We start from the raw sequence: 21,345 nt of genomic DNA, 5'->3' as shown, positions 1-21,345 counted from the left end.
CATCCCTTCAGTGCTTCCTATGCTGAATCTTATTCTTTGCTAAAATTTTATAATTGGCTTTACATAGTATTTAAATTTAGGCATTAAAACTTATGTCTTACCTAAAATTAAATTCATAATTTAAGGGCTAGCTTTTGCATTTTTCAGTATTCCAGCTATTTTGAAAGATTATATTAGCAGTCTGACTTGATTGCAAAATAATAATTTTCTAATAAAAAACAACTTAGGGCCATGAATGTCAACTAGATGCTCTACCTGTAAGCATGAAGTCAATTTCTCTGAATTTGTGATGTTTGTTTATTTAAATGTGTACTTCTGAATATCATTTCCATATACTTTCATCTGATGGAGTAGAAGACTGGCACTTTTTTATTTTATATCTTAAGGGGATTGAACACGATGCTAGCATGTGTATACTCTTATCTATATGCATCAAATACCTTTTAAAGTTTCATTTTAAAATTGTAGAAAGTCAGTATGTCTCTAAAATCTTTTATTTGATGGTTAACTGTTAGTGTGCTTTTACTGTTTATATTAGTTGCAGCTTTTCATTTAATGCTAATTGGTTTATGAATTGCTTGCTTCCATATCTCATTTTTCTGCCTGTAGGCTTTTTAAGACACAGTTATGCTAGCATGATTATTTCCTAGTAATGATTAAGAAGTGTTACATATTTAGAAAAAATAAACTGCTTGTGATAGAGTTCTGTTCTTTACTTTGCTTTCAATATCTCATCCTGTTTCCTTTGCCTCCTCCCACAAAACAAAATATTTCAGACTCCCAGTTCTAGACAATAATTTAATGTTCTCCTAATTTCTATTTGTTTTTTCTGTATCTTCAGTTATTAGCCTGAACACTGAAAAGACTCCATCAGCCTTGGAAACACACACAGTTTTTGTCAGCTGAGCAGACTTCCTTTTCTGTAACACGTCATCAGTTCCTCTGGGCATGTGACTCTGGTTCCATGCAGAGATAAATTTTATTTGCAACCAGAGCCAAATTAAGATAATCCTTTGGAAACTCCTCCCTGAGGGAAATATCCTCTTTAGAAAACACCTAAAGTAATTGTGCTCCAATTTCTCTCTGGGGCTGCTAGGACAGTATTAAACACCATGTAAATTACACTTGTGTGTCTTTGGCAGATAGGGCTTTTCCAACCCTCCTGTCAGGCCATTCATCAGAAAAGCAACCATATGTTTGCTCCTTTGATTTGGCTACAGGTACCAGCTTACTAGGAATATTTGTCCCTTGAATTTGAATGGGAATCTATTAAAATGTATCCTTCTAGCTCTCACCTGACATTTGGTGGTGGAAAGTAGCCAGTCTTAGTTGGCTTCCTCCTTGGTTGGCTCCAAACTTATTTTCCATTTTGCAGTCTGGCTTCTTCAGCAGTCGCATAGCTTAGCAGGACTCAGTATTATTTTGTCTGTCTGTTGGTCTGTCTGCAAAGTTTTTGAGATGCCCCTTTTGTTTTATCGTGTCCTACAGTTAATTGCTAGGTCCTTGACTTAAAAAATACAACACTTACACCCCCCTCAACACAGCCTTCTTCACTGAGCCTGGAATATAAACTGTAATAGGTATATTTTTAGTGTTGAGGTGCAGCATCTGGAATATGTGCAAATTAACTTATTGTATAGCCATATCCACTGAAGAAAGCACAAGCCAAAGATACTTGTACCCTTTTAAGACATCTATAGTTCAAGAAGCTTCACATGGACAAACTAAAGCTGTCTCTACTATAGAGATATGAACAGTACAGCTTTACAATGTGTTTCAAAAATAGAAAAATCAAAATTATCTCAGAATGGGTTGTGGTTGAAAGGTACCCCTGGAGATCATATAGTCCATATCTGTTGCTCAAAGCAGAGTCAGCTAGAGCAGGCTGCTCAAGACCATGTGCAATTGGATTTTGAATATGGCCAAGGATGGAGACTCCACCACTTTTCTGGGCAACCTGTTCTGGTGTTCAGTCACTCTTACTCTGGGGGGGGGGGGGGGGGTGTCCTTATGTTTAAGTGGAATTTCTTGTATTTCAAGAAGTTTCTTTTCCTGTCACTTGATCAAATGCAGGGCCTTGTCTACTGATCTCCCACTGTGATAAGAGCAACAAAAAGGTTTCCATCTATTTCCTTTCCAACTCTTCCTCATGTTGTGGAAATTCAGTAATAACTTTCTTCAGGACACAAAAGCATTCTTCCTTATTTATTTATTTATTTATGCAAAGACAATGACTTGTGTTGTAAATTGCTAGGGCCATTTTAGCCAAACAAAAATAGCAAGTCATGGCAGGCTGTCCCCCTCTGTAGGAGACTATTTCCCATAACCAAAGTGTAGCCTAATCCTTTGGCAGTGGAGTGCTGTCACTTAACTTGCCTGCTAATGTTCCTTGACCTATTCCTTACAAATTGGTATCTGTCGCTATTACTCTTTCAGTGAAAAGGCCTGCTTGTCTCTCTTCCTTTGGGGCTGTAGTCCTGATGGATAACATTTGTGTTATCTGCTCATGCATTATGATTCCCTTCCCCTGTTGCCCATCTCTTGATCCTTGTGGAATAGGAAATGATTCTACTCCAAATTTCTGTACAAATTAGGGGTTTTGTAATTTCCATTTGGCTTGAAGTTAAAGGCTTTGAATTAAATCTCAAACCTCATTGTTTAAAACAAAAAAGAAGGGAGAGTTGTCTCCTTTGGTGATCCCAGTAAATGTTATTTTAAAAATACATGTATATAATTTAATGAATGTGTGAGAAAATAATGTCAATTGGATATAATTTTGGATACTGTAATTGATTATGTCTCTAACTTAGGAGGAGTTAGAAATGCCTTAGCTGGAGGGAGGTTTGCCGGAATTCTGTTCAAGACAGACATAAAACTATCCAGTTACAAGTTTCCAGAGAGTGAAATCACCTCCCACTGGGATCTTGAAGAACACTTGATATTACCTTTTATGAGTTTTATCCGAGGCTGCTTTTTTTTTTTTTTAAAAAAAAAAAAACTCAAGCTGCTTGCAGATTACAGAGAGGAAGATTTGGCCTTATAATACAAATAAGAGAAGTGATCGTTTCATCATGAGAAACTAAGCCCTGACCAAAATGTAAAAAATATACCACAGCTCACAGTTTAAATGGAGAACCATGAGTCTTGCTCTGAAAATATTTTTGCCAGGAGAGATGAGCTAGATTTATCACATCCATTATTGTCTATTTTAAAAATGTACATTTGACAGCAAATTCTGCGTGTTTTTCTGCTTCTACTAGCTTTGCTGTGCAGTCTGTGAAAATCATGCCAGAATGTCTTCATATAAACGTTGCTTGCTCATTTTGATTCCTCTTCTCAATTTGGGCAACTGAAAAACAAATTAAAAAAAAAAAGTTACTGATACTTTTCAACTGTATGTATGAGATGGGTGGTGAATCTGGTCAGGGGTCTCTTTTACAAATAGTTGAGTGTGTGTGAGCGTAGTGGCTCCTCTCAAAAAATCATTGTGACACGGAGGGGAAAAACAGATGGTACCCTAAAAAAGTGAGCTAATCATGTTAGCTGATAGTTTAGGCAAGTGTAGTTTAACTACAGAAGATTTTTTTTTTTTAAATTGGCTTTTACTGGGTGTTCTCCATTCAAATCTAAAAAATAAAAATCTTCCAAAGGAATATGTTGATGTATAGCACAGTCACAAATGTACTTGCCCTGTTTATTCAAAAGTGGTGTTCTCCCATTTCTAGCCCCTGTGAGGATTTTTACTCCACTTGTTGTCATTTCTTTTCTCTCTGGAGACTAGAGTATCAGAAGAGTATGAGCAACACTTCACTGAACAAGAAGTACAGCTGTCTCTTTTTAAAATTAAACAAATGCAGCTGTCAATTTTTTTATTGCAATTGAGTATTTTTCCTCAAAGATAAATGGGGTGTATTTATGAAAATAAAGCACAGATTTGTTCATGCTGTTTCAAACATGCTTTACAGCATTGTGAGGCTCAGCCAGAATTGTATCTGGAAGAATCACACCACTTCATTGATGTCTCTTCCTATGTTCATCCCTTCCTCCAAATAATTTCTGCTAAAGCAAGTGCCAGAGCTGGCTGTCAGACACTTTGAGAGAGAGAAAAGAGTCTGAGGTTGAGTTGAATCACAGCGCCAAGTCTGAAGAGGATTAGAAAAAGGGAACAATTCTTGTTGTGTACGAACTAATGTTTTTGAACACTGAATTAATCATGTAGTTTACTGCTAAGAATCACTTAACACTTGTGTTATTTTTGACCCCAAAATTTCATTCTCTGCTGCTTCAAATAGCAACATTAAGAAGGATAGTAAGCACAAGAAGCTGCATGCTGTGGTGATCCCATGGTGTGATTGTATAAAGTTTATCATTCAGAAATCTAGTGACAGTAACCTTGCCGAGAGGCACGGTGCTTGGGTGGGATGATTTGTTGCCACCTTTAATGATGTGGTATGTCTAGTGTGGCGGTGGCATGTGCAGCAGAGACCTGGGCTGCTTGAGCTGCTTTGCCAGGTCTTGCTGTTTGACCTCGGCCAAACTGCTCCTCTGCATTGTTTTACCTATTTAGGAAATGCGTCTAAAATAAGTGTGGTACCTTGGGGTGCTGAGATGAAAGGCAGTCAAAAATGTGAAATGACTTTTAAGTGCTTTGTTTTGTCAGATTGTGATAAACTCTTGTATAATCTTTTTTTGAGTGAAAGGATAACAGTAATAAACTAAGACTTCAGTCCTGATAAAGGCATCGTGAGCACAGTTACACCTAGTGAACCAAGCAGACCTTCACTGCCATTAGACTTGAGCCTGTATATTTCTGTGGGCTTGTTTTACTAGGACTGGACGCCTACTCTGATTCTCATTGTTTTCTATGGTATGCATACATGTGTGTGCAAAACATGGCATGAATTAAGAAATCTGAGTAATGCAAACTCTAACCTGTATTTTAAAGGCTTTTTTACTCTTGATCTTTCTTGGGTATTTAATGAGTTCTCAGGTAGCTAGAATAGTATTTTTTTTAAATTGCTACTGATGTTAACTTAAGTATCACATAGTGAATGAAATGTCAGCTTCATATTTCAAAGATATTGAGTTCAAATGATACTGGGTTTATTAAAATTGCCAGCAATTACTTTTCTATCAGTGCTGTTAAAGATTCAGGAGTTAATGCTGTTGCCCCTTTGGTAAGGCAGAGCATTTTTCTCCCACGTGTTCTACATGTTAAGAGTTCTTACAAGATTTTACCCATGCACAATTATTTTTTTCTTTTTATTGCTGTGTTAAGGAAGACAGCATCCTTTAGCCTAGGGCTGGAGGACCATCTCTGGGAAACCAAGTGGGTCAGAAGGCTGTATCTGGGGGGGAGAGTAAGGGGTGCATTTGTCAGTGCCCCCAGAGCTCTGGGCAGTCTGGCTTTGGCTTGAGCATGTGTTGGCATACCTGGCTTTACCTCCATAGAAACCTGTGCGCAGACAGGCCGTAGTATGTATTTTCTTACTATGCACTGTTGTGAGTTTGGGGTGCTAATTCAGATTCAGCTCAAGAGTGAGACTTGTACAATTTCCCTTTTAGTTTGGCTGTCTTAAAACTTCTGTCTTACGTGCAGATTTTTTTTTTTTTTAAAGACTCTGTCCACAGTGCCACCTTGCAGTGCAGGTCTTTGGCACAGCTGCTGTGCAGCAGCAGAGGTGATGGGATCCCTGGGAAAAAAATGGGAGCTAGGAGTATGCCTATCGGGCAATTCCCCTGGCACCAAGTGTGTCCTGGTGGTCTTGGGGAAAGAGGAGAAACTGGGAGCAAGATTGCATGACCTCTAGTGACAAAGGCCTGCTCTTGCCTGCCCTAGCCCCTTCCTTAGGGAAGGAGAGATACCCCCATGTTTAAGACTGCTCATCTGGCCACCTTTCCCAGAAGTTATGTGAGACCAGGGCAATGACTCACCTGCTTGCACTGACTCACTGCTGCAGGTCCTGGCTGTGAAGCATGGGAGACGCTTAATGAAAAGATGGATCTGACTTGGTGCTTGAAATAAACTTTTGTAGCCTGACTGGAAGGATAAGGCACAGATATGTTTTTACATGGTGTGGTGTGCTACCTGCATACAAAAAACCCATGTAGTGCTGGTCCCTGAAATGCTTTGCATGTAGAGGATGATGCACTTTTGGGAGGGAGAAAAGGGATGAATCATTTCTGTCCTGAAAAACAGTATTGATGACCTCTCGGGTTACAGTCCTGCCAAAAGTATTGCATGAGAAACCCTGCTACTGCTACTGTGCCAGCTGCAAATATTAAAGCATATAGAGAAGCTCGAAGTGAATAATAGTTATATGGGTCCTGCTACCTTCATGGAGTGTAATTTAAAAGTCTGCCTCTTGAGACTCTAAAAAAAAATGTTCAATTACCTTGTTCCTATATTTCATTAGTTTAATCACCGTTCATTGTAATGGAATCTGTGTTTAAATTACCAAATTACATCAATCCCAAACTAAGGCTACAGTGGTTGGGCCTATGACATGGGCACTCGGGTCCAGAGCTTGCTGTATGGCTGTACAGCAGAGCAGTGGCTGGTCCAGGATACTGGCTGTAGTTAGCTCTTCAATGTCTCATTGATCAAGCAATAATCGGTGGCATTAGAGCTGGGTTCAAACCACTCGTGACAGCTAGTTGCAGGCTATCAGAACATCAGTGTTCTGGAGTCCATATATTTACTTTTCTGATCTGCTTATCACTTTTAAAATAAAAGATTGTTTTGAAGGTGTTCCTGTATTAATAGAACCTGTGATAAGTTTGTATGCTTAGGTAGCTGTAGGTGTGAACTTAACCTGTTAACCTTGACACTGGCCCTTTGTGCAGATGGCGGTCTGCTTTATGTATGTAAATACATACCTACTTCTGTTATAGCTTGTCATTTGCTTTTTTGCAAAACAGATACAAACTCTTGATGATTGTTTTGAGATGGTAATATTATATGGTCCATGTGGGGGACCATTACATGGTCAGTGAGTCAGCACAGAGTATTAATGAGAAGTAGCTGGCCAGTGAACGAGGTGTAGACGCTCTGTGCTTTCTCCAGCCCTTGAGTTGCTGTTTTCTGAAGAGGGCACCATAGAACACAGCACTGCTGGTGCTTGTTTGGGGCTGTCTGGTTTGTGTTCTCTACCATTCTCATCAGTATAAGGCTGCAATAGAAGTATTAAAAAAACCCAAAACAAACCAAAACTGGTGTAATATGTTCTAGTCATACATGTTCTTAAAGCAAAGTTTGATTTCAGAAGTTGTAAGGGATCCACTGATAAGGCGCATACCCATTGTGAACATCAGTGCAATAACTAAAGCTGTGCTTTGGCAGCTCCTTGAATTGACTGCTTAACTGCTCATCGAACTTCACCTGGAAGTGCTTCATAAATCTGCATGAGATTCAATGTGGTCAATATGCAGCTGGGAGAAATACAGTATGGTTTAATGAATGCCATACATTGCTGGTATGGGGCGCATTACGTGAATACAACAGTAACCAATTTTTAAAATTAGAATGTTTGCATGAATGAGGTAGGACTGAGTTCTGCCAGGTGCTGTATAAGCACAAACAATCTCTGTGTCAGAAAGCTTATGGACAACACAAGACAAGAAGCAGCATGCAGGCATTGAACTGTTCTTTGTCAACAACCCAAGAAACCTGCTTTCTTCTTGTCAGTGGTAGCACATCAAAACCAGCAGTTTGTTACAAGGATGCCTGTGTTCTGAAATATTCTGTCATTAGTTTTGAATTAACGCATTCACCCTTTCATTTGTGAATTAATCCTTTCTAATGCAAGCAAACATCACAGTTGTGGTTGTTGAGGTACTGTTAATCTGCGTCATACATAGGGTGAACACACTAAACCTAGGTAATGATCTCAGACAAGGACAGCTTTGGTTTAGACCAATACTGAAATCCAGGTGAGGTTGTTGAACTGTGTTAAGTATTACGTCTACAAAACACTTTCTTTTATGTGGATCTTGAGTGCCGAGTTCATTATTTAGGACGGCATGTTGATTTGGAACCCTAAGCTAAGGTGGAAATAGTTCTTGCCAAGTGCTTCACTTAATTCCTTAATTCACTTTTGGTCGAGATCGTTAGCTTTATTCCCCTATCCCCCTTCTTTTTTTTTTCCTCTTGTTACATTTCTTTTCAGTAGTGCATTTAATAGCAAAGTGAATAGAAATTGCATGCTGATCGCTCCCCTAGTGGTACATATTCTTGTTTACAATTTCAAGATTTCTTTGAGCTTGGCTTGTTTCTGACACAACAAGAACATTAGTAGCATTACCATGATTACAAGCTGAAAGCTTTTAAGATTAACAAAATAGGGTGGTAAAGTGCAACCTCTGTCCTGGGTTCTGTGGTATGTTTTTACTTCATTTTTCTTCTGTGGGATTTTATTGTTAGTATGCTATGGCAAACAGTACTAGGTTTATTTTTCCTATAACACCACCGATGCCTACTACAAACTATAAATCTTCGTGGATCGATGAGCAATATTGTGGGCTGGAAAAAATCTCTGACTTTGTATCTTGGTGTAGTAAACTTGTTTTTGAAGGACTTCATTACAATAAACTCTAAATCTGTTTCTAAGGGTGTTGGCCAAGCATGTTGGTATGCTGATAGATAATTTGGGGGGGGGGTTTCCTCCTCTTTTTTTTTCCCCAGTGTTTACCTAAAGTTATTTATTTATGAGGCATTCGGGGTGGTGGATTGCTGTTCCCATGCTGCTTGCTGTGTTTTGTCAACTTCTATCAGTCAAATCTTCATGTACTCTTTCAGCTCTCACTCTTGGAAGTGAACATGGACATTTTGGTCTCTTATTCGGCCAGCTAACTACTGCTAGTATGACCCATGAGCCAAAGCAGCCTGTTCTCTAGGCGGTGCCCGTGCAGCTGAATTTTTTGTTGTTGTTGTTCTTTGCATCGTGAGCTAATTGTGAGAAAGTGAGATCAGAGGAACCATTTCCAATACAGTAGCTACATCCTGGGGAGCTCTTTATGAGGCTGGTCTGACAGTATCAGATTTTAGGGGCCACATAGTGGGTTAATCACCACAGTGGAGCTTGTCTCCTGCAAATTTGAGGTGGGGAGTCTGCAAGTGTTGTGGTTGGAGGCAGATCTCCAGCCTGAGATCAGGATGGTTTTGTTCTTCTGGGAAAAGTGCAGTGGTTGGGCACCTTGGTAAGGAAAGAAAATGCATCAAATGGATTACTACTGATAACTGCATTTATTCCAACTCCTCTGCTCCACGGTTGCGTATATGACAGGTGTTTTAGGCATTTGTGTGCTGAAATAAATCCTCATTTGCATGATGATCTATCATGGAAATGGATATATGTAATGCTTTAAAATAGCTAATGATGTTTTTAAGGTTAATGGCAATTGTGGAGCTGTTCAGAAATTTGTCAGGATCACATGCTTTAAAAGCAGTTGATCTTTCACATCTTTTTGTAAACAATGTTATGCCTTTTAAGTGAAGTCACTTTCATGGTGAGGGAAAACTCTCTCCTGCATTTGGAGAATGCTGTATCTCAGAGTGGTAAGAGTGTTCAGAAAAAAATAAAAACAGTGGAAAGCCTCAAATGCTGTATTTTTGTAGCATTCAGAGCATCCCGTAAGGGGTGTCAGAGGAAAAAGACTGCTAAGCTGAATTCAACTATGTTTGGTAGCAGCACAAATGAAGCCGTAAACAGAAGTTGCGCTTCCTCCTGCCCTAAAAGCAAACCCTGCCGCATTCATTGTACTGCTAGCTGTCAGTGTAGAGGTCAGAAAACATCACGACAGTCAATAAAGGACTCGAGCTTCTTCCTGAAGGCTGCCTACCCCGGGGGGGACTTGCGAGCCGCTGTTACAGGTGAGGAGCCTGTGCAGGGAGCCCGAGTTGCTGGCTTCCAGGTCGGGCAGGCTCTGCCGCCCTCGGCCCTGCCTTCTGCGCCGCGAAGGCTTGTCACGCCGGCAGCGCTGCCTCGTGAGCGGGCGTCGTGCTGCGGGGGTCGCGAGCCGCTGGGCTTCCCCCCGTGTCTCGGCTAACCGGGGCTGGGGGCAAGGCGGGGAGCGAGGGCTCGCGCCGTCATGAGCAGTTGCCGCTGTGGCCGATGACACAGTTTAAAAGCAAACGGGCAGTCTCCGAACGTGGGTTTCTCCACGTGGCTGCGTAACAGGCGCGGAACTCTTTCTGTTCTCGTTTTCTTCCTCTAGAGACGCGCGTTCGGTGCGTTTCTTCGCCAGGCGTCGCCATCGCCGGGTCGCCAGCTTGCGTTTCGGTGGCCCCCAGGCCGAGGGAAGCCCCGGCGCCGTGCCGGTTCGCTTGTGCGAGCAGCCGCTCGTCGGGCTCCGGCCCTCCGGGGCGAGGCCCTCCCCGAGCCCGCTCGCCGCCGAAGCAACCGGCGCGCAGGGCCCCTGCTCCGCGCAGGGCCCCTGCTCCGCGCCCGGCGGGGGCACCGCCGGCCTCGCCGCCTGCGCGCCGCCCCCCCCCCCGCCCCGCCAGCTCCCCTCACCGCGCGCCGCGCGGGCGGCGCCCGCGGCCCGCGCCGTCCCCGGCCGGCGGTCGCGCTGTCCGGCAGCGCCCCCTGGCGGCCCGCCCCGCTGACGGCTGTGCTTTGCCTTGCAGGGCGAACGGGCAGGTACACGCTGATCGAGAAATGGCGGGACACGGAGAGGCACCTGGCCCCGCACGAAAACCCCATCGTGTCCCTCAACAAGTGGGGCCAGTACGCCAGCGACGTGCAGCTGATCCTGCGCCGCACCGGGCCCTCCCTGAGCGAGCGGCCGACCTCGGACAGCGTGGCTCGCATCCCGGAGAGGACTCTGTACCGGCAAAGCTTACCTCCCCTGGCCAAGCTGAGGCCTCCCGGCGACAAGGCCATGAAGAGGAGGGAGCCGAAAAGGAAGTCCCTCACCTTCACCGGCGGGGCCAAAGGGCTCATGGACATCTTTGGGAAAAGCAAAGAATCCGAGTTCAAGCAGAAGGTGCTCAACAACTGTAAAACGACCGCCGATGAGCTGAAGAAATTGATCCACCTCCAGACAGAGAAGCTTCAGTGCATCGAGAAGCAGCTGGAGTCTAACGAAGCCGAGATCCGCTACTGGGAACAGAAGTACAACTCCAGCCTGGAAGAAGAAATCCTCAAGCTAGAGCAGAAGATCAAAAGGAACGAAGTGGAGATCGAAGAGGAAGAGTTCTGGGAAAACGAGCTGCAGATCGAACAGGAGAACGAAAAACAGCTGAAGGAGCAGCTGCAGGAGATGAGGCAGAGGATCCTGGAGTGTGAGAGCAAGCTGAAGGACTACGTGTCTCAGATCCACAACATGGAAAGTGGCCTTGAAGCAGAGAAGGTGCAGCGGGAAGTTCAAGAGTCCCAGGTGAATGAAGAAGAGGTCAAGGAAAAGATCGAGAAGGTGAAGGGCGAAATCGATATTCAGGGCCAGCAGAGTCTGAGATTGGAAAACGGCATTAAAGCTGTAGAAAGGTCTTTGGGCCAAGCTACCAAACGGTTACAGGTAAGAACGTCTGGTTTTTTATCCGTAGTGAAAGAAAAGTCAAAGATGTGACTGTAATGAATTTCTCTTATGCAGATTTGGAGCCCGTGAAAGAAAACACGAGAAAGTTTCCACAGTGAATTGGGGTAAAAGGAAGAAAGTGTTGCTCTCACTTTCAAATTGCATTTCAGATTTTTTTTTTTTTTTTTTTTTTGAAGAGCAGACAGTGTTTATTTCACCTGTGTGTGTTTTGCTCACTCAAACCATCTGAAAAGAAAAACTAGCTGTTTCCTTGTCTTAGGACATCCACCAAAACATCTGCTGGTTTGTGTTCCTGGCCATTCAGAAGGCCAGGGTGGCCTGCAGGGTTAGTGCTGAGCGCCACAACACCTTTCACTTATTTACACGCTGGCTCAGTTGCTTTCCCATCAGTTACAGCTTTGGTTTGCTGCCATTCCCTGACTGCCTGGTGGCCTCTGAGAAATCACTCAAAGCGTATCTTCACTGTACAGTGGTCCGTGATAGAGAAACACCAGAGTTAATATCAGCCAAACTAGCATGGGCTGCACCCGTGGCAATGGATCTAGCCACCTCGCCCTGCTGAGAGGGTGTGCTCACTAGCTCCAGTGAGGTTGCTGCTGTGCTACTGGGTCTGGCCTCTTTTACACCTCAGACAAATAATATCTCCTGCGTGAACAATAGCACGTTTAGGGCTAGCAGAGAGTTGTACTGCTGAGTGCTAAAAGGTGCTCTTGACCTAATGCCTTTAAAAGTATTAGTCTTCAAACCCCTGTTGATTTGGGGGTAGATATCTTGAGGATTTAGGTCCTAGATCTTGGTAGCTCACTGTTTGAGACTGTTAAATTTCAGGGAAATTTGCACCATTATAGCCTCTTTTGAGGCTCAACTTCTGATTCTTGCTAGGTTTGTCTGCCACCAAAGTAGATGAATTAAACAGTCCAAAAGCAGCATCTGGATAGATGGATGTAGAGCTAAAATAACTGTTAGCTTACAGGGCTTTCGTTTTAGAGAGTAGCATCACCCTTTTCCTGTCCGACTTGCTGGCATTCAGGATTTTATTTTCTCTACACCTCAGGCGTTTGTGGCACATGTATCAAAAGAGAATCCAGTCTCTTGCTTCCTTGCTAAAGTTAATGATATCACCTGGAACCTGATAGACATGAAAAAATAAATATAAATGGAAATCCAGCTGCTAGCTGGATGAGGTGAAGGAAACGTTGTGGCTCCTGGAATTTTAATGTGCCCCATGTAAGACAGGACTGAGGCACCACGCATCAGTTTGAGTTGTGATTCTTGTTGTATTCCTGGGGTTCACAGTTACTGTGTTCTGCAGTGCTGCAGTTGCAGTAAGGTGATACTGCTGTGAATATGTAAAGCGATTTTGCACCCTTATTCCTGAGCACCTAGAATCGTGTCAGTATAAGCTGGTTCTGCTCCGCAAGGAGGGAAGAAAATGTAATCTTTTAATCCAAAATAAAATGGATAAAAACTGTAAGCAGTTTTGGCCATACTTAGCTGTCCTAAGTTTCCAGACACACTATACTTAAGGATTTGCACTAACAGAAAGCATCAAGTCCTCTTCATGTGTTTTACCTATCTTCAGTAACCCTCAGTGAGGCTATGATTGAGTTCAAAATTTTTCTCGCTCTTTTTTTTTTTTTTTTTTTTCCCCCTCTATAGGCTAGGGTTTCACTTTCTTGGGAAAGTTTCCATTAAATTCAGATTCCCAAGCTTTTTCTAAACCTAGAGGTGCCCTAATCTAGAAGTCCAGGAGAAAATAAACTCAGCTCTGTATTATATGGTCTTGGGGGGTGGGGGTGGGGATAGAGAAGTATTTTGTTGCATGCTGAAAGTTAAATATTAATATTCATAGAACTGCTGATTTGAAACTAGAAAAGTTGAGCATGGGTTTTTTATATAGACCTTTCAGTAACGAGGGAAAGAAAATTTTGGTTTACTAGATTTCAAATTATAAGAACAGGAAGGTGGCATTTTTTGGTAGCATGTGAGAAATTTCTGGTAATTTGTCCTACCTCTTCTTTCATTCCTTTTCTCTAGCCACTTCAGTGACATTACTTTCCAGTAATATGAGGCTATGTTCAGTTAAGGATCAGATGCAGCACTCTGCTTTCCCTGTTTCTAGAGAAAGTTTTTAAATGGGGGGGGGGGGGGGGAAACAACCAAAATCCTAACCTTCTTCAGGTAAAAAAATCTCACTGAAGTTTCACAATTAGGTACTAAAATTTAAGAGCATAAACCAGTATGTTTTGGGGTGATACTTAATATTTTTACCCTATTTCCTGTGAAAGTTGAGAAATATCAAGAACAAGTTATTTATGGTCTTAGTTCTGCTAACCTGCCTATTTTAGTGATTCAGGTTTTTAAAACTTAATTACCTCCAGTGGCAACTTTGTTGCAATCGCATAAAACATGGAGCTGTAGAATTAACATTGTAGTAAGTGAGGATAGTTGACAATCTCCTGTGTCCCAAGCGCTCAGTTGTAGAGTCTAAAATAAATTGAAGAATTTTTCTGTAGAATTGTCTTAAAATTTGGAGGTGGCCTGGTTTTCATTTCTCAGTCCGGTTTCTCCGAAATCTTGTAGCCAATGAATGGAAACACAAGTTTAGCACCGGAAGCTGAGATGAACTACATGATATGCATTGACTGAACAGGTCAAATGGACACATCAGTGACAAAGCAATTGGCATTTAAAAGGTCCTAATTTAGACATCAGATCAGTTGTGTTAATTTTCTTATTAACTGTTGAATTCAGCCCTAACTGTGGCCTTTCTGCAAGTTTAAAGTGAATAAGGGCTGTGCTGTTGGGGACTGTTCCTAGAATAGATCCACAAAACTATTCTCTCCCAATCCTTGTGTGAGTTCATGTACAATTCTGCTTACACAAGATAATTGGGTAAAATATGGTTGACCCAACCTCCATCTCTTGCCAAAATGAAGATGTAGCAGTATGCACTGCATAGAAACACCCACAGATGTGCTGCCTGGCATCTGGGTAGCTAGCCCATCCCCTGTGCAGCCAGGTAGGCAAAGCCCACCCTGGCTGGGGGGGGGGGGGGGGAATAATTGTAGTCTAAGGCTGTCGTAATCTGTCGGAGCTGTAGGTTTTGCATATCATGCCCAAATTACAGAGCCTTGAGGAAGATCTGAAATTATCATCTTCTGTGCTTGTGAAGGGGTGCTGAACCAGCCAGGATTTGGCTTCATTGTACAAAACACAGTATGCGTGCAGAGTGAGAGAGTTCTGTCCATAAAAATTTACACTCTAAATAGGAAATGCAAAGAACAAGAGGAGAAGGGAATTATTCTCCTTTTAGGAATAAGAACTAAATGAGCTGTCCAAGTCATGCTGGACACTTCTGGCAGAGCTAAGATTTGGTGCCAGACTGATGCTCAGTTGATGTATTTTTTTCAGAGTGCACAATATTACTATTATTTGCTCACATTTGTTGTGTCAATATTTTTCTCAGGTGACATGAGAAACATCTGCTAGTTGTCCAAGAAGCAACATAAACAGACTAGTAGTAACCCCTAATAAGTAATAGTGAGTGTTGATTTGCTTTCTAGATTATGAGAGTAAAATATCTTTCAATTCTTCCGCTTGCATTTGAATTTAAAAATTGGAGGCTTTCTCATCAAAAGGAGAAGTGTTAGTTGCCCAATTGCAAACAGAGTCTTGAAATAATGCTTTATGCTCGCTACTGCTCAGCAGATGTTTTCTCTTTCCTGGCAGGACAGGGAACAAGAACTGGAGCAACTGACAAAGGAGCTGCGACAGGTCAATCTCCAACAGTTCATCCAGCAAACAGGAACGAAGGTGACAGTGCTGCCGGCAGACCCCGTTGAGGTGGAGGCCCCGCATGTGGAGCTTGAGAGAGGTGCAGCGCTCAGAATGCTTTTGGTGGGCGGGAGAAGGGGATGGCAAAGTGTTTACCATGCTGCATTAATGCTAGCGCTCATACATGAAGTGAATGCTCTGTTAGCAAAGAAGTTAGCAAAATATTAAGAAAGCACGGTGTCAAATATTTCTTTTCATTCCAAGGGTTTAGCAAGCTATAAATAAAGCATAGTATGTAGATAACTTCTCTCCTGCTGTGCCTAGGCATGTGTGTGTTTGTCCCATCAGTAACCCATTAGGCCAGTAGCTTTCAAGTGTGGCTGCTATGGCTGCAGGCATGTAAGCTGGCACGCAATATGATTGCATGTCTGACATTGCTGTTCATCTAGGTTCTTCCTCTTCTAGTGGGATGTGTTGTTGAAGTAGAGAAAGGAATGTGTCTGGATCTCAAGAAATCCCAGACGGCAGCTGCACAGGAATAGGAGCTAATCCAGCGGGGCTGCCAGCCATCCAGAAGTCCCGCACAGATGGCTGTTATGGCATGTGCAAATTGACTTTGCCCCTAGTGAGATCAGTGCATTCTGCACATGCCCACATCTGAATTCAAAATTTCCTAGACAGAAATACAGGAGCACATTGAATGCGTGTCAGAACTGTGGCAAAAGCAGAAACACCTTTGCCATGGCTCAGCCTCTGCTGTGGTGTGCTTTGTCCAGTACCCTGCTTGCAAGGGCCCTGTTTCTTTCTGCATTTTCCTTAGCTGGTTCTGTCCCTTCTCTCAGAAAACTTTCTAACGGAAAGGCATTGGGAAGGTAGGGAGGTGGGGAGAGGAGACAACCAGGCCTTAAATGTCAGCACTTGTACGAACTTTCTCTTCTAAGTGGGCGGGAAGCTGAGGCTTTGAGTTACGTTCTTTCTGCACATTACTGTATAAATGTATTGCGTGTATCCATGTGCATGTTCCTTGTGGGAGGGTAATTATATTGCATAGGTATATCCTTCTGTTTTGAAATGAGTAGGAAGTGTGCACCTTAGATCTCATCACTTCCTTAGTTGGGCATTTGAATTTTTTGTTGTATGTGGTATTAGTTTTTCTAAACTGCACTAAGGGGACCAGTAAGCAGGGAGAGGTGTTCTACAGACATCTCCCGTGACGATGACTTTTCTAACTGCCCGTTTTCTTGCGCAGAGCCAACATTTCAGTCTGGGTCACTGAAGCGCCCTGGCTCGTCGAGGCAACTCCCCAGTAACCTTCGGATTCTACAGAATCCCCTGTCGTCTGGTTTCAACCCGGAGGGCATTTATGTATGACAGTACATACCTCTTCTGGAGAGGACGTAGCAAGGTACCCCGGACAAGATACACTTTTGTTTTATTCTGCCAATGATGAATGGAAGAAGAATTTTTTTGTTTTGTTTTGTTAAGCCACCATATTTTTTTTTTTTCTTCTTCCTCCAACACACCACTTGGAGCCATACCCTGTGCACTGATGCTAAAGAGACAGAGGAACTGTCTGGATTCGTAATTGGCAAGGATGAACTTGCTGTCAACACAGCTAGAGTGCAAAAACCTTCATTTGTTTTTGCCACTTCAGAAGTGTTTTGGAAAGTATTGTTCCTTGTACAGGCATAAATAAAAGACTGAGGGTGAAGGAAACCATGTATGCAACTGATCTGAGGTTTAATTTATTCCCTTTAATCAATGGACGTGTGAATGTTGACCTTTTATATTTTTATTTTTAACTTGTGGATAATCACGTTTGGCTGTATGTCAGTCTGACAAGGTGATGTTAATTTGTGTGTACAAACATCCACCATTTGATCAAGTACAACAACTTGCAGACTTCTGTGGAGTGCTGAACCATTACAATGGTTTCTCACTGCTGAATTTGTTAATTTCTGTTGTGGGTCATAATATGTCATGTTCCATCCATTGCTACCTTTTAAGGCTTGAAAAGTGAGCTTCTGGGATTTACTTGCTGTTGAATCTGCCTTGAATGAAGCACCTAGTGTTCAAAAGATTTATGGGATTTAAACCTTGGCTTGGTAAAAATATTTCCAGCATATGATTGAGGATGCACTAGTTAGATGATATTTTATTATATAGAATGTATATTTGAAATATTTTGCCACATTGTATATGCCTTTTGAGAAAAGAACAATGTAAGAAGTTGTCTTCATGTATCTTACCAAAAGAGAGTTGGAGGCTTTCACTGTGTGTGATTTTGTACTTTATTTTTTCCACTAGCCATTACAGTGTTCTTGTTTTGCAGTAAATCTTGCTGTTGGAGGAGGAAAAAAAAAAACCACAAGACAAATGCGCATCCTCTTCCAGAATTCACTCGAGTTTTGTGGAGGGAAGAAACCTGGCAGAGAGTCCTGTGAAGTCAATAGCAGAGCTTCTACTGACTTGAGCGGGGCCAGGATTTCACTCCAGGTCCCCTGTGTTAAATGGTAGACGTTTAGCCTCTTTGAAAGATGTATTGCTGCTCAGTCACTTACAGAATATAAAACTTAAAACCAGGAAATTCACACATTTGGTAGTCGTTTTTTTACAAAACGTGAAGAGAGAACGTTATCGTCTCTTGATGTCACTCTAATGCAATCATGCAGAAAGTAAAACACTACCAAGTAGTATATTGGTTACAGGCCTTGAAATTAGATTGTTGAAGTGGACACCAAGTTTGTAGAGAAAGTGACTGGCATCAGTGGGACACGTTGTATGCATACCTTAGGAGGCTGGCCTCATGGGTGAGTTAGAGAAGGGATGGGCCTTGCCTAGTTGCATTTGGATTTCCTGTTCTAACAGCAACTCATACCATCATCCCCACCTTTGAGATCCCCTTGAAGTGAGAGGGGGTCACCGTGCTTTCACTGCAGTATTGAATACCTGGCCTTCAGTCAGTGGCAAAATGACAGAACTCCTGATGTCTGGTAGGGTCAGGATTTTACCGCTGGTAGGAAACTCCAAGCTTTTTGCCATAGAAAATACTTAAGAATTCTTAACTCCTAGCATCCTCTTGTGTTGATTTACTGATGTGCAGATAAATGTTAATTTAAGTTTCCTTTTTTAAAAAAAGGAGCTTCCTGACAAATGGAAGTTTTATAAGATAAAGTAGAAGATGAAGGACTCTTGAGTGTTTAATGCATTTTTTTTTTCCCTTGCCACTTATTAATGGCATCATATATTCTAAAAATGCTGCTGTATTTAGACTAACAGCAACAGATAAGGCTGTGAATATATAAAGGACCTTTCCAAATGGACTCTGAATTTTTACTGTTTAACTTATCAGGTCTTTGCACCGCGCCCCCCCCCCTTGTGAGCAAACTGGACAATGACATTTTCCTACCTGAGGAATCTTTGCAGTGCTCACAGATTTTACTGTCAGTTTATCACAACTCTGTGCTCATGTTTACTGTGCCCATAACTTTGTATTAAAAAAAAAAAAAAAGAATGTGTGTGTGTATATATATATATATATATAAAAAAAGTATAAAATATACATAGTTTGGGGACAATATCTGTCCAAGGTACTTGAGCATATATGCCTTACATTCTGGGCTCAATTTACAGAAATAAAGTGGCCCTCTCCAGTGGATATCTTGCATCTTCAGCACCTCCTGATGTTAGAGAACTGAGGCACTCAGCACCTTGCAAAGTCTGGCCCAAATTATGCTGCATGGGGGTGGGGGGAAATAAAAGAAAAGCCTGTTGCAATTTCAGTCTTGTACTGAGATGAAGTATTTTTAAGGCAGATCCATACTTGCCCAGCTAATGTTTTTGTCATACTTTGTGACTAGCCTATCTCCCACAGATGTCAGTTTGAGCTGAATTGGGCTCTTGCATCATAAAAACTGCTCTGTTTCTCTGCCAGGTTATTCTTTAAGATGGAGGGAGGAGGAAAAGGATTAAAAGGAAGGGTAAGAGCAGCTTTGGAGGGCTTAAGTTATGGCTTTGTAATAGAATCAAGGAAGGAATTTGCCATTTAAGTTAAAAAATAGTACCTGCTGACTGCAGCAGCTGTTTGACAGAGGGGCCAGCCTGGAGCTGGCTCAGGAGCGGCCACTGCATCATCACTGAGTGGACCCTCCTTGTCAGGGCTTTAGCATATGTCAAGGTGATCTGAAAAACGTTTACAGCTTCAGCCACAACTTTGCTGTTGTGGCAAAGGAGAGGCTTTGGTATCCAAACCTGTCATTTGTGAGACACTGACAAATTCCCCTGTTCCCACCATACTCCTCTTGCTTATTTCACCCAGGCTAAAGTTCTGTAGCATTTTCACCCTCTCTGTAAATAAACCAAAACGAAATGGCATGCCCTTGCATTAAATGTGAATTGAAAAATGTATTACAGTTATAAAAATTCCTCACATTATGGCATTGAGTTTTGCTTCTGATCAACTGCAGAACCTCACTCTTTCTTTACAAATGTAGAAAAATTAATTTTCAGAAGCGTTTCAAACCTACTTATGGGGCATTAGCAGAAAGGAAGCTACACATACTGATTTTAACAAGTGCCATACTATTTACTGGGCAGCATGATAAAAAATGGGGTTTTTTGCTTGCATTAAATAGTTGAATACACAAGCACTATTTTCCAGTGCACGGGGAATTTATATGGAGAACTTCTGTAATTTATTACTAATGGAAATTAACTGTGTTACCTCTCTGATCCATGAGGATACAGTTTATTTTTGCTGGTGATGCTGTGTTGTTAGGGGAAAAGGTGGGGGCCATTGACCGTTTGAAAAGCCAGTAGGTTAAGGCTAAGGTAAACATTCTGAATGCCCAAGCAAGGGAGAAACCCAAGTCCCACTCTGAAAAGTCAGCTAGGAACCTGCCTCCCATTATCTTTCAGTGGGACTTAGGTTCCCAAGTGCCTGAATTGCTTCTGGAAATGGTATGTTAGCTTTGAGATTACTTGCTTTTCTAAACCCTAGCAAGTTGGAAGGAAGTTCTTGAAGGGAACTACCAGTAGCATTAGCAATATGCAAACATGCTTTTGTTGTGAGGTAAGAGGGAAAAGATCCTTTAGTGAAATAAAAATCTCTTGGGGCAATAATTGCCTTGATTTTAGTGTGAAAAGTATTGCATTATTTTAGTGAACTGGGATTGTATGAGTATGAGCAAAAAAATTGATCCTGTAATTTTTAGTGAGTTATCTTGAAGCATATAAATTCCTGATGTGCATTAACTTGAGTGAATTGGGCCTTAATGATCCATGTAAATAACAAAACTGTATTCAGATATTTTTTCCAGAAAATAGTCTCTAATGGTCTGTACTGTATTAAAATAAGTGTCAAAGTGTTACTTTTATATTACACATTTTTTTTTTTTTTAAGAACATTGAAACATGCATGTTTATTCTATTTGTTACAGTATTTTAATGTTTTGGATGAAGGCCATCGGTTGTATGGAGATGACAAAACAATCATTCTGTCTATTTATTCAGTATTGCTGCTTAAAGTTTTCAAAATAAAGCTTTCAATGCCAATATAGTGACTGATTGAAAGCTGTTCTAGCTCTCTTCAGGTGTTTTTTTCTATGTTTATAGAAAACTAAATAAGTGAAACTTGGTATGTAAACTGTTATACCAGCAAAGAATTATTGCAGTAATATTGTGGGGAGGGGTTGGGGTAAGCGTGTGTAGTATATACATAAATGTATGCATGCAGTGAATGCATTTAGGTCTCAAGTAAATGGAGTGCTGAAGAATGTTCGAATCCTTTGTGGCCTTGCAAGCAACTTACATGTGTGATCAAATACTGGTTAGTGCTGCATGCCAGTGTGCGGTGCTTGTGAGGGGCAGAACAAGCAGAGGTGGTCACAAAGGATCAGCTTGGAGCCCTTTGAACCAAATGGGATTTAAGCACATTCTTGAGTATTCCATAGATGCATTCCTGAATTGGGCCTAAAAGCATGTTCTGATACGAAAATCTTTCAGTTGCAGTAAGGTTGCCTCGGTTCAAGT

At 41.8% G+C, this 21,345-nt stretch overlaps 1 protein-coding gene across 4 annotated transcripts in view; it reads left to right on the top strand.

The window, feature by feature from the left end:
* Window positions 1-20,868, top strand: part of RASSF8 (Ras association domain family member 8) — a 90,467-nt gene extending 69,599 nt beyond the window's left edge. For all 4 annotated transcript variants that reach the window (XM_052789738.1, XM_052789739.1, XM_052789740.1 and 1 more), the window contains exons 4-6: window positions 10,628-11,517; window positions 15,271-15,415; window positions 16,565-20,868. In XM_052789738.1, coding sequence (XP_052645698.1) covers window positions 10,628-11,517; window positions 15,271-15,415; window positions 16,565-16,686 — 1,157 coding nt within the window. In that variant the 3' untranslated portion in view covers window positions 16,687-20,868. The remainder of the gene's footprint in view (window positions 1-10,627; window positions 11,518-15,270; window positions 15,416-16,564) is intronic.
* The last annotated feature ends 477 nt before the right edge of the window (window positions 20,869-21,345 follow it).

This window comes from Harpia harpyja, chromosome 6, assembly GCF_026419915.1.
Source record: "Harpia harpyja isolate bHarHar1 chromosome 6, bHarHar1 primary haplotype, whole genome shotgun sequence".
Lineage (NCBI taxonomy): Eukaryota > Metazoa > Chordata > Aves > Accipitriformes > Accipitridae > Harpia > Harpia harpyja.
This window is presented reverse-complemented; position numbering and strand designations above follow the sequence as displayed.